Here is a 12,689-nt window from a genome sequence, read left to right on the forward strand (position 1 = left end):
GCCAATTCAAGAGACACAGGAGACGTGGGTTAATCCCCTGGGTTGGGAAGATCCCCTGGAGAAAGGAATGGCAGCCCACTCCAGTATTCTTGCTTAGACAACCCCATGGACAGAGGAGCTTGGCGGGCTACAGTCCACGGGGTTGCAAAAGAGTCAGACATGACTTAGCAACTAAACCATGTCATCTCCCTCTGTAATGTCTCATGGAGCAGAATAATCTTATTTTTCTTTCACCACTTCTGCACATCTTTTACTTTCCACAAGGAATGTAAGTCGTAGGATCGACAGTGCATCCCATCCGGCTGCTTGATGGGCTGGTGTCTAAACTAAGCTTGCCTGTGCTTTTCCACTTCTCCATCCTACGCAGACTGTGTTTCCTCTCTTCCTCTCCTTGCTCTTCTGTCCTCTTCTCATCTGGAAAGTTCTCTGAGGGAGAGCCTCCCGGCATGTTGTTCTACTGGTGCTCACCTTGAGACGCTGGACAGTGTATCTGAACCTACGCTCCTTGGGAGACGTAAACACTCAGAGTCTCCACCCATCTTCCCTCCACGGCCTCGTCTGGACACACGCGCTCCCTCCCCAGCCCCGAGGACGACCTTCAGCACGCTTGACCTTGAAGCCTTAGCCCTGCTCCTCGGGTGGTGCAGTGCTGGCGAGTGATTTTCTCTGGAACGTCCCTTTCCTCACTGTAAGTGACAAAGAGCGCGTCGGCACCCAACGGGGCCATGTCGAATTTTAAAATTTAGGGATTGTTGGGCAGGGTAGCAGAGGGTGAATATGCGATCACTTACGTGTGCAATCTAAAAAATAAATGACTGAACATAACAAGTCAGAAATGCCTCACAGATACAGAGAGCAAACTTGTGGTTGCCAGTGGGGTTAGGGGAGCAGGGAAAGAAAAGGGGTCAGAAGGTACAAACCACGGCGTGTAAATAAATAAGCCGCAAGGACACGCTCTCCAGCACAAGGAGAGAGCCAATGTCTGCACTAACCTTAAATGAAGTATAATCTGTAAAATTTTGAATCACTCATTGTATACATGACACTAATATCATACATCAGCTCTAAGGAAGTGAGAGTCGCTCAGTCGTGTCTGACTCTTTGTGACCCCATGAACTATACAGTCCATGGAATTCTCCAGGCCAGAATACTGGAGTGGTAACCTTTCCCTTCTCCAGGGGATCTTCCCAACCCAGGGATCGAACCCAGGCCTCTTGCATTGCAGGCGGATTCTTTACCCGCTGAGCCACAAGGGAAGCCCAAGAATACTGGAGTGGGTAGCTTTTCCCTACTCCAGACCTTCCCGACCCAGGAATTGAGCTGGGGTCTCCTGCACTGCAGGCAGATTTTTTTTTTTTAACCAATTGAGCTATCAGAGACGCCCCATATACCAACTATACTTCCATTAAAAAAACGTCAAAGAACTTGTACCTGTTTTTAAGCTCTAGGTAACTTTCAGCCAATACACTGCTCAAACATGGCCCTCCTTCTAGTCAGGTTTTTACTGGAAGTTTGCTAGGTTTTCGACATCTCTTTTCCCTGTCTCACCTTTGGCCTAACTACCGTCTTAAAATTGGAAAGCAATCTGTTTCACACCACACAGAAACAACCTTTCCACTACACAATTTTAAATGTTTTATTTTATTGTTTTACTTTATAAAGTCTATGTCTTTGCTATTCATTTTTATCGAAGCATAGGTGCTTCACAATGTGTGAGCTCCTATGGTACAGCAAAGAGAATTGGTTACACATAATCACACAAATCCTCCTTCTTGAATTTCCTTCCCGTTTAGGTCACCACAGAGCCCTGAGCACCGGTTCCCTGTGCTGCTCAGCAGGCTCCTCCGTCGTCAGGATTCTCCAGGCAAGAACACTGGAGTGGGCTGCCGTGCCCTCCTCCAGGGGATCTTCCCGACCCAGGGATTGAACCCGCGTCTCTTGTGTCTCTTGTATTGGCAGGCGGGTTCTTTACCACTGGCACCAACTGGGAAGCCGTTTTAAAATTATATATACTGCTAATTGTTACGTGCGACATGAGCTTAAATAACATCAACAGAGAATGATCGGGCTGGAGGCTTCACGGGCCCTCTGAGGGGCAGAGGAGTTTCCATCTCATGGTTGTATTAACCTCTTCATCGACATTCCCCAGCTCCTGCTCCTTAGAGAGTTCTAAGAACACCTGAGTGGGAGGCAGAGAAGAAGGAAAAACAATGAGCAAGCTGTTGATTGGCCTCAAAAGAAACAGGCAACATGCATGGGACTTTATGTGAAATTTACAGGAACGACACCAGATCACACGGGATGACTCACCTTTTCCAAGGTGCACTGAGAGAGGCTGTATTCTTCCAGGTTAAAGTTATGTTTCACTGAAAAAAAAATAGACTGGTAGTAGATGCTTACAATTTATTTATTACCAACCATCTTTTCAAAGTCATCTGAAATAAAAGTGTCAGTAATGAATATGAATGGAACACAGAACTGAATGAACAAATGCTTGGTGAAAGAATGAAATAGTGAAAAGTCAAAGTATCGGTATAAATACATATTAAACTCATCTTGATATTAGAATTTTCTCAGATCACTTACTGATAATATGGTTTATTACTGGGTTGGCCACAAAGTTCCTTTGTAACATCTTAAGGAAAAACGCAAAGGAACTTCATAGCCAACCTATTACTTCCTGTGTGTATCTTGGGGAGACAGCTGAGTTTCTTGAGGGACTGAGGAACTCACCGATACATTCTTACACATGAGGAAGGTTGCAATTCCATCCCATTCCCTTCAAAAAGACCTCAAGGTCCTGCGTAACTGTGCTACAGCCAGCTCCTCTGCAGTCCCATCTCTCTACCGGGCTCCCCACCAGGAAACCTGCCATCAGAGGCGCTCCATAGACACTCACGGGCCCACAGCTCAGCGTTTACACGCTGAGCATCCTCAATGCACGAGCCACCCCTGGGTTCCGGGGATGGAGCAGCAGAGGTCCGGCAAAGCCTAAACCCCTGCCTTCATGCCGTCTGCATTCTAAAGAAGCACTGACATGTGTAATAAAGTAAATAATAGTAGCTACTCTGGAGAAAAGAAATATCTAGGAAACATGTTGGTGCTCTTTTTCCAGGATGATTTTAAGGAAGGCCACAGTAACAAGCTGATAATTGAGCATAAACCTAAAAGAAGTGAGGAACAGCCTGGATATGTAAGAAGCAGAATTCCGGGAAGAAGGATTAGAGTGCGAAGCCCTGGCGCAGGAGTAGGCAGGTGTGTCTACATTTAGGAAGAGCAAGAAAGCAAACCAGATTTCTTTCGTCTCAAACATGAGGAGTCGGGCACCGCTCTGGGCTCTTCCAGATGAACTTGCTCAGTCCCCCTAGTAATCCTGCCAAGTGGCCACTGATACTACCTTTCACTTAGAGACGAGCCGTCTAGACACACAGGGGTTACGTGGCTTTACCCAATGTCTCTTAGCTTGCAACTCGTTCTAAAAATGGAACTCCAGTGTGATCTAGAAATCCCACTCCTGGATGTATAGCGAAAGAAAATGAAAACACCAATTCAAGAAGATACATACACTCCAGTGTTCAAAACCAGCATTGTCTACAATAGCTAAGATATGGAAGCAAACTAAGTGTCCATCAACAGATGAATGGATGAAGAAGGTGTGCTGTATAAATATGCATCTCACGTAAAATAAAAAACTGCAAGGACATATTGTACACCACAGGGGATACAGCCAGTATTTTATAATAATTTTAAATGGAGTATAATCTGCAAAAACTTTGAACTACCGTGTTGTATGCCTGAAACAAATATAATAGTGTAAATCATCTGTACATCAATTGAAAAATGAACATAATTAAGGTAAGAACTAATTCTTCAAAAGTTTTATTTAAAAATGGCCATTCTTACCTGTCTCTAACTTGTGAAAGGCCTGAGAGAGAGGCTGGACGTCCTGCACAGGCAGTCTGTAAGCCAAGAAGGAGGAGTACCTGGAGACAGAAAAAGTGTCACACTTCATCTTGAGTTTCAAGGGGGAAAATGACCATCAAAATAAAAGTTGATATTAAAAGTTAGTAAATAAATTTTATTATTTTTAAAAATTTTATTAACAAATAAAATTAGTGCAAATTAACATTTGGCTTCAATATGAAACAATAAGATAAATTTCAGTAGATACTTCTTGCAGTGGCTTTGTTGGCTGGCGGTTGGAGATAATTCTCCTGGAAATGATCCAGTATAATTACATTTATGCTCCAACATTTCGGCCACCTGATGCCAAGAGCTGACTCATTGGAAAAGATCCTGATGCTGGGAAAGATGGAGGGCAGGAGAAGAGGGCGACAGAGGATGAGATGGTTGGATGGCATCACCGACTCGATGGACATGAGCTTGAGCACATTCCAGGAGATGGTGAAGGACAGGGGCGTCTGGCATGCTGCAGCCCATGGGGTTGCAAAGAGTCAGACACCATTTAGCAACTGAACAACAACAATGCTCAGTGTAGTTTATTCAAACCTTTTCCTCGTGAAACACAGACATTCTGAATGAATCCCTTTGCCGAGCTTGAATAATTTAGAGCTAATCCCAATATTTCATCCTTGTAACCAGAAAGCGAAGGCAAGAGACACGTGGTTGAGAGTGAGGGTCACAGTAGTGAGGGGATTGAGATGGCTTTACCCTTAAAAAAAAAGACACAACATGAGAGTTGTGAGTTAAGTTTGATTTGGGGCGAAGTGAGGACTGTAGCCTGAGAGACAGCGCCTGAGATCGCTCTGAGACGCTGCTCAGAAGAGGCAGCGGGCAAGGTCAGTGTGGAGGTGATTCTGCTGGAGGGGGGTACATGCAGTCAGGCACGTGGTTTTTGCAGAGGCTTCTGTTGGTCTCGTGACGGTTGCTGCTGACCACGAGGAGCCATTGTCGCCACGAAGGCGGTTAGTGCTTTTCTAGATGTGGGGAGGTGCAAGAGTTGGGCTCGTAAAATGGGCTCCTGAGGACATCTAACCATCTGAGGACCGGTCCTGTTTCCCTGGAGCACAGACGCGGCATGCCTGCCCTCTACCCGGAACTCTCTAGGGGGCATTGGAGGCCCGCAGCTGCAGCAGCACCCGGTTTGATCCTTGTTGAGGGAGGCAGGCCGACGCTTGTGCCAATCTGCAGTTGACCCAGCTCGAAGGGGAGAAGTGCCAGGGTTGATTTCTGCCCCCGTCCCCTTGTCCCACCTCTGCTGAGACCTCAGGCCCCACGCGCGGCTCGTTCCCAACAGACTGTGAAGCCCCCCGGCCGCCCCGAAGCTGCTCAGACCCCAGTCTTCGCCCAACCCTGCTCCCCGCCTGTCTACATGAAAGCTGTGGCTTGAGGTCCGGGAATGGGACTGAGTCCCGCGTCCCCGCACCCCCCTTGGATGTTCTGTTGCTTTGTGCTGGGTGTTACACCCTGCTTCTTCCGTGGCTTCTCCCCCCGAGGAATTTCAAACTCAGCTCCTGCTCCAGCTCCCTGCCCCCGCCTTGAGAAACCACACCCCTGTGTCTCTGTGCTCACATACACACCCCCTTCTGTTCTTCGTTGTGAGGCAGGAAAACGCCACTAAAGGGACAGGTGATGATGATCACCTTTGATGATCCCAATTGCTGTTTCTGATGGGGCTGATTCACCCTAAGTAGTTGTATCTTTAAAACAGTAAATACTTATACCTTTTAAATATTTATGGGGAAGCCCCGGGAAGGTGCCCCAGGCTGGCGACACTTCTGTGCAGATTCAAGCCATCAGCACTTCCTCTCCTGTTTCCCGAGCCCAGTCCAGACCTGGGGACCAGCCTCGGGTGGCCGCAAAGGCCCGGGTCGGTGTCCCCAGGCTCCCCGGGGGGACACGTTGTTCTGGGGACGTTCACAAATCTCCTCTAATCGGGAAGACGTAAATCTGTTTCTGAGGTCCCTCTCTTGCTGCTGAGGTCTAATTGCCCCGAAGCGCTCACAGAGCAAAGAAGGAACTACAGATAGGAGAGGCCAGCCCGCTCCTCCACAGCCACAAGCTCCTTCACCTTTCCTGCTGGGCGGCCCGCGGGAAAAGCCTCAGAACCTCCGTGTGGACCGACGTCCCCTGGGAAGCCTCCTTTAGTTTTAGTTCCAGAATGTAATCCTTGCCGAGGCTGTTTTTCAGGTGTTGGATGGAGCCGATGCATCTGTGAACAAAAAGAAAGGCACGTTGGGGAAATCTCACCCCTGGGATTTTTTCCTGTTATTCTTAAATTTCAGATGTAGGGAAAGGGGTCCCTGCAGGAGGGGGGAAGAGTTTCGCTGGTTACAGTGGTTTTGCCCTTTTCATATTGTTGTGTTAGTTACTAAGCCGTGTCCAGGTCTTTGCAACCCCACGGACTGTAGCCCGCCAGGCTCCTCTGTCCGTGGGACTCTCCAGGCAAGAATACTGGAGTGGGTTGCCATTTCCTTCTCCAGGGTGTCGTCCAGAACCAAGGATCGAACCTGCATGTCGGATTCTTTACTGCTGAGCCACTGGGCAAGCCTGGCCCTTTCACAGCAAGTCTCGTTTAGAAATCGAGAGCAGGCTTGGTCGGCACCCACCTCAGCCTCCCAGACACCATGACGGCCACACGGTCGCACACGGCCTCCGCCTCGACCATGGAGTGGGTGGTCAGCAGGGCGCCCCTCGTCGTGTTTCTAACGGCTGTCTGGATCGTCTGCCTGAATGAGCCCCAACAGTAACGCCGTATTTTATGAGGGTGAGGAAAAAGAGAGATGGGAGGGAAATTTTATGGCTAAAATACAATTCATGAATCATATTTAAATTCTAAATTAAAAAAAAAACAGGAAAATGTGATTACATAGAAGGTTTTGATAATACTTTTTAGGTGTGTTAATGGCATTCTGGTTAAGTTGAAAAAAAAATTTCACTTCTTTTGCAGAAGCTAACTGAAATGTTTACAAATGAAGGATACGCTGCCTAGGATTTGCTTCAAAATAAATGGAAAGCAGCAAAAGGAAGTGGGTGGAGGCAAAGATGAAGAAAGATTGGCCTTACACAGAGAGCATTTGGCTTAACAGAGTCACACGTGATTCTCTTTCCATTTGTATAAAATTTCCATAACAAAGTTCTTTGAAAAAGTTGGGAAAATACTGGGCAGACACAAATATGAAAGTGGATTGGAGAATTTTATAACTGCAAATATAAAGTCCTCAATAGGAACATAAGAAGAATTTTAAAACTATTAAAAGAAAGTCTAGATCAACAAATTTAACAGGTTAGCTAAAGGCAGGGGGGTAAAAATCAAAGGAGGAAAATGTATTCGCAAGCTAATAGTTTCTAAGGAAAAAGTTACAGACATCTCAATAATTGGCAAAATTAATCTACATTCCAAATCGCAAGACCTAAAATTCCAGCGAGACACTGAGGGATTTTCTAATCCCACGTGAATCCACTTGAAGGTGGTCCACTATGAGAGAAGGCGCTGTTTCGTCGCTCAGTCGTGTCCGACCCCGTGGACTGCAGCCCGCCAGGCCCCTCTGTCCATGGGCTTCTCCAGGCAAGAGCTCTGGAGCGGGCGGCCATGCCCTCCTCCAGGGGATCTGCCCGACCCAGGGACCAAACTCCAGCCTCCTACATCGGCAGGTGGGTTCTCTACTGCTGAGCCGCCAGGGAAGCCCCTGAGAGGATCTACTTGTTAAACCCTGCTTTCCCTAGGACGGTGACTTGTCTCCGCTCAGCTAGGGGCCAGTGGATCTGCTTTTCCAAGGTCAACTTAAAAACGCTCCTTTCACAGAAGGTCCCGCCTCCTGGCCCCGCGGGCGCCGCTCACCACAGCTGCTTCTGCTCCGCGGGGTCCAAGCCTGTGGACGGCTCATCCAGAAGCAGGACGGGCGGGTCTCCCAGCAGGCTCAGCACAGAACACAGCTGCAAGGCAGAGACACGGGGCTGTTCCTGCCGCCGCCCGCCACCCTCCAGGGGGCCCGCGGCACACACGCACCTTCCTGGCGGCCCCTCCCGGTAACTTCTGCGCAGGAACGTTCAGCTGTTTGTGCAGCTTGAAGGCGTCCACCAGTCTGGTGGGAAACAGGGTGAGATCAGGAGAGGATGTGGGGAGAAGGTTAACCCCACACCGGGGTTATGGCCCTGGGTCCCCTCCTTGGCTCCATCACCCTCAGAACTAACCATCAACGCAACATTGTAAAGCAATTCTCCCCCAGTTAAAAAAAATTTAAAAATCTAACCATCAAATAAAGTTTATTCTGAACATGAAAGATTTACATCTCTTAAAAAAATTTTAAAACTAACTTGAATTCTAATGAAATAGATGATTATTCATTCATTCAACATTTTTTCAAATTTATTTTGCTGAAGTGTAGCTGATTTACAACGTTGCGTTAATTTGTGCGGTATAGCAAACTGAATCAGGTATATGTATGCACATGCTTTTCCATATTCTTTTCCCTTAGGGTCTAACCCAGGACACTGAATAGAGTTCCCTGTGCTGTGTAGGACTCTGTTATTTACCCACTCTGTGTGTGAGAGCTTGCACCCGCCAAGCCCAGGCTCTCCCTCCATCCCCCCATATCCCAGGTTCCCCGGGGCAACCGCAAGTCTGTTCTCACAGTCTGTTCCTGTTTCTTTGATAAGTTCATTTGTGTCACAGTTTAGTGACACCCTGTGTATCACTGAACACTATTATTCTACGCCGTTTACTTTTTAAGGGTCCCCCAGCCGGGGATGCAGAGTTTGGCCCCTGGCCTCCATCCCCTCTGCACCCCTGCTGCTCCCCGAAGATGGAACTGTCCCCCCTGCTCCCCACTCTGTATCAGGATGGCACAGAGGAGCCTCATGGGCGCGCAGTACCGTGAGATGGCCACACGGGCGTCCGCTCGCCGCAGCCCTTTCACAGCAGCGAACACCTCCAGATGCTCGCGCGTGGTCAGGCTGGGCCACAGCACATTCTCCTGGGGACAGTAGCCCAGGAACCGGATGCTGGTGTCCCCCTGCTGATCCAGATCTGAACCGTACCCCGTCAGCTCCACCTGAGAAAGGGCGCTGGTTTCAGAAATGTGCAGGCTCGTCTTCAGCCACACAATTCCTCGAGAAACTGACTTGTGGCTAATGAACATCGAAGAAATATTACAGAAGTCACCCCATATGTTTATTGCAGAAAACTATTTACTCACAGTATAGGCTCACAAGGACATCACCTCTATCTATTATGGCATGTCTATTTGGGGAACGGAAACCACATCTTCATTTGCACTACCTCTCCAGCTGTTGGCGTCATCATCCCAGATATCATTCTAACAGACGAACTTTTACCAGCACCGTTAGGTCCCAGCAATCCCAAAATTTCTCCTGAAAGACAGGCACCTGCCTGAATCAGTATTGGAAGTAAAACAATAACATAAATCTGCTTCTTCAGCAACTATCTGAGATACATGTTCATCTCCACTGCCATTTGGAATTTTTTTATCATATAAGAAATCCATGTCACCAAAACATGTTCTTTAAACCCTATAATTATATAAAACATTTTGAAAAAAAGCTTAGAGACTAACATTTGCTGTCCATACATGGGTCTTTTTCCAGATTACTTTTCCAGTGAAAAATGTGCCCATAATTTTTTATATGGCAGATGGCTGACCTGCTGAGTACCTCAGTAATTCCTAGACCTGGGGAGTCAGGCACCTTCTCTCCATCTCAAACTCCACTACCTGTGTCGGAGTCATTAACATCCTTCATCTGAGATGGTACAATGATATGAAAGCCTCTTAGCTTGTCCACCACCCAAATTCATGGACAAATAATAGCCAGGGTGAAACATTTTTCAAAGTATCAATTAAATGGTGACAAAAACCCTCTAGGGGCATTCTGTTCAACTGGCCTAATATCTAAACTCCGCTGTTTTTCATGCTGGACGCCGCGGGCCCTGCTCACCTCTGAGAGCATTCCTTCAGTTCACAGAGCATCTGCTGGCCTCTCTGAGCGCCTTACCCACTCCAAAGGCAGGCCTGCGTCTGAGCCCGCGCTGTTTCCTCCATCTGGGATGCTCTTATCTCTGCACACTAACATCGCTGGCACCTTCTTATCACCTAGTGCTGAGCTTTGCCAAGTCGCTTCAGTCATGTCTGACTCTTTTGTGACTCCATAGACTGTAGCCCGCCAGGCTCCTCTGTCCACGGGATGCTCCAGGCAAGAACACTGGAGAGGGCTGCCACGCCCTCCTCCAGGGGAGCTTCCCGACCCAGGGATCGAATCCAAGTCTCTTGTATTTCCTGCACTAGCAGGTGGGTTCTTTACCACCACACCAACCTGAAGCCTGTTCTCACCTGGATCTCGGCTTAAACGTCTCTGCTCAAGAAAAGTCTTCCCTACCCTAAGCTTCCCTGCTGGCTCAGACGGTAAAGAATCCACCTGCAATGCAGGAGACCTGGGTTCAATTCATGGGTTGGGAGGATCCCCTGGAGGAGGCAATGGCAACCCACTCCAGTATTTTTGCCTGGAGAATCCCATGGACAGAGGAGCCTGGTGGGTCACAGTCCATGGGTTGCAAAGAGTTGGACACGACTGAGCAACTGAGGCTTTCAGATTTCAACCCTAAGTGAATGTGGCCCCGAGTCACTCAGGTCATTTCACAGATTTGACTGTTCCCCATAGAACCTGCCAGTGTGACATCTGAAACTTCTCTTGATAAGTCATTTTTGTTTACTGACCCCTCTGGGGATGTAAAAACTATGCTCTCACGCATTTGTCTCTTTGTTTCATAATTATATTTCCAGATTCTTAAACAGCCCCTGGTGCACTCAAAAAAACATATGTTGAATGAGTGAATGAATGTTTCAGCAAGTACAACAGTGTCGCTAACCTCAGTGTTCAATGGGTATTTCTAAAAACAATGGCGAATTTAAACACTGACTGTTCCAAACCTTTTTTAACACAGAAGGAGATGTTTCTCACTGCTGTCTTCTTCCTCCTTTTTGAAAAGCACCTTTTCTTCTGGCCTGCATATTCTTTGTGCAGACAGCTAGCAATTATGACCGGTTTCTGGAATACAGGACAGAGTGATTTCCTCTTAAGCAGCAGTCACTTTTCATTTCTATGCTCTGCCTCTTGGAACCTCTCTTGCCCTCTGTCACGAATCAAACCACATTTGTGTTGAGGGCAATCCACATTTCTTGTCTCAAATGTAACATACATTCGTGGATGTTGACCATACTTCTTGCTAAAAACAGATGAATGAATAAAGAATATGTATATATGTATATATACATATATAAATTACTCAGTCATAAAAAGAATCAAATCATGTCATTTCCAGCAACCTGGATGGACCTAGAGATGATGTAAGTGACGTCAGTGAAGTGAGTCAGAAAGATACAGACAAATATCGCATGAAGTCACTTATACGTGGAATCTAAACTATAACACAAACAAAAAATCAGTGCACTGAGTAAACAGCACCATTTCAGGCTGGCTTCTCGTCTTCCAGTAACAGAGGTATCTAAACTCATATGAACACCTCCCATATCAAAATCAAAGAGTAATCCTTAAAATCTTAATCTCTACCCGGCATTCTATAACAAATCTCACATTAATTCTTTGACTCATGAAACTGGGGGTTTGAAATTGCAGCTCTACATATCCAAGTCCATTTTACTCAAAAAACAAAAAAGATAAAACCAGTCTGATTTCCATTCTTCTTTGAACATCAAGGACTTCGAAAGACGTGCCTGCATATTTAGGAATTACATAAAAGCATGGTTTCCCAGGTGGTTCAGTGGTAAAGAACCCGCCTGCAGTGCAGAAGATACAAGCAACACAGGTTCAATCCCTGGGTCGGGAAGATCCCCTGGAGGATAAAATGACAGCCCCTTCAGTGTTCTTGCCTGGAGAATCCCGTGGACAGAGGGGCCTGGCGGGCTGGTCTAGGGTCACAGAGTCAGACACCACTGAGCGCACACACACCCTGAACTCCAAACTTTCTAAACAAAACCCAGCACATTAACCTCTGTTCCTGAGCTCCTGAATATTCCACTAACTCATTTGCCACTTGTGTCCCTACCTCCTCTATTGACGTGTTCAGGGCGGTGGCTGTTCTTATTCTTTCTGCTTGAACATCTTCGTCTTCACCTGCATGTTCTTCCGCATTTGAACGAGCATCTCTGCTTTTCGGGGAAATTCTACAGAAAAGATGAAATATACAGCACATGATTTTTTGCTAGGTATCAAAGATGTATCAAAAATCAGCTTCTCTAACTATCCCTTCCACTCCCCCCACCATAGACTATATTTTAAATGGCTATATTTTAAATGGATAACCAACAAGCTCCTACTGTAAGCACAAGGAACTCATTGTTTAATGGCAGCCTGGGTGGGCGGGAAGTTTGAGGCAGAATGGATACAGGTATACGAAGCGCTGAGGCAGTTTGCTGCTCATCTGAAACTATCGCATTGTGATTGGCTATACCATTATACAAAATAAAAAGTAAAAAAAAAATCAGCTTCTCTGTGATTTCACCGTGGTGCTTTCAACAAACTGGAGATGATGCTGACTATGAATATCATGTCTTCTTCTGCCAGGAACGTCCACCCCTGCAACCGAATCCCCTTCTAGGTGTTGCTGCGGTTCTCCTAAAGAGTGGCTCTGACCCTTTCGAATTTCTCAGCAAGTACTGCCGCTGCTTTGAAAACCAGGCCCCCTGCGTTCCTCT

The 12,689-nt window shown here is 46.9% G+C and overlaps 1 protein-coding gene across 3 annotated transcripts in view; it reads right to left on the reverse strand.

Annotated features, from left to right (window-relative positions):
- Positions 1–1,620: 1,620 nt before the first annotated feature.
- ABCA6 (ATP binding cassette subfamily A member 6) overlaps positions 1,621–12,689 on the reverse strand; it is a 61,076-nt gene continuing 50,007 nt past the window's right edge. For all 3 annotated transcript variants that reach the window (XM_065908634.1, XM_065908632.1, XM_065908633.1), the window contains exons 30-40: positions 12,041–12,158; positions 10,905–11,022; positions 9,242–9,333; positions 8,836–9,014; positions 7,970–8,045; positions 7,802–7,896; positions 6,570–6,689; positions 6,032–6,172; positions 3,904–3,983; positions 2,311–2,366; positions 1,621–2,179 (exon numbers count right to left, since the gene is read on the reverse strand). In XM_065908634.1, coding sequence (XP_065764706.1) covers positions 2,078–2,179; positions 2,311–2,366; positions 3,904–3,983; positions 6,032–6,172; positions 6,570–6,689; positions 7,802–7,896; positions 7,970–8,045; positions 8,836–9,014; positions 9,242–9,333; positions 10,905–11,022; positions 12,041–12,158 — 1,177 coding nt within the window. In that variant the 3' untranslated portion in view covers positions 1,621–2,077. The remainder of the gene's footprint in view (positions 2,180–2,310; positions 2,367–3,903; positions 3,984–6,031; positions 6,173–6,569; positions 6,690–7,801; positions 7,897–7,969; positions 8,046–8,835; positions 9,015–9,241; positions 9,334–10,904; positions 11,023–12,040; positions 12,159–12,689) is intronic.

The sequence above is a fragment of the Muntiacus reevesi genome, chromosome 18 (assembly GCF_963930625.1).
Source record: "Muntiacus reevesi chromosome 18, mMunRee1.1, whole genome shotgun sequence".
Lineage (NCBI taxonomy): Eukaryota > Metazoa > Chordata > Mammalia > Artiodactyla > Cervidae > Muntiacus > Muntiacus reevesi.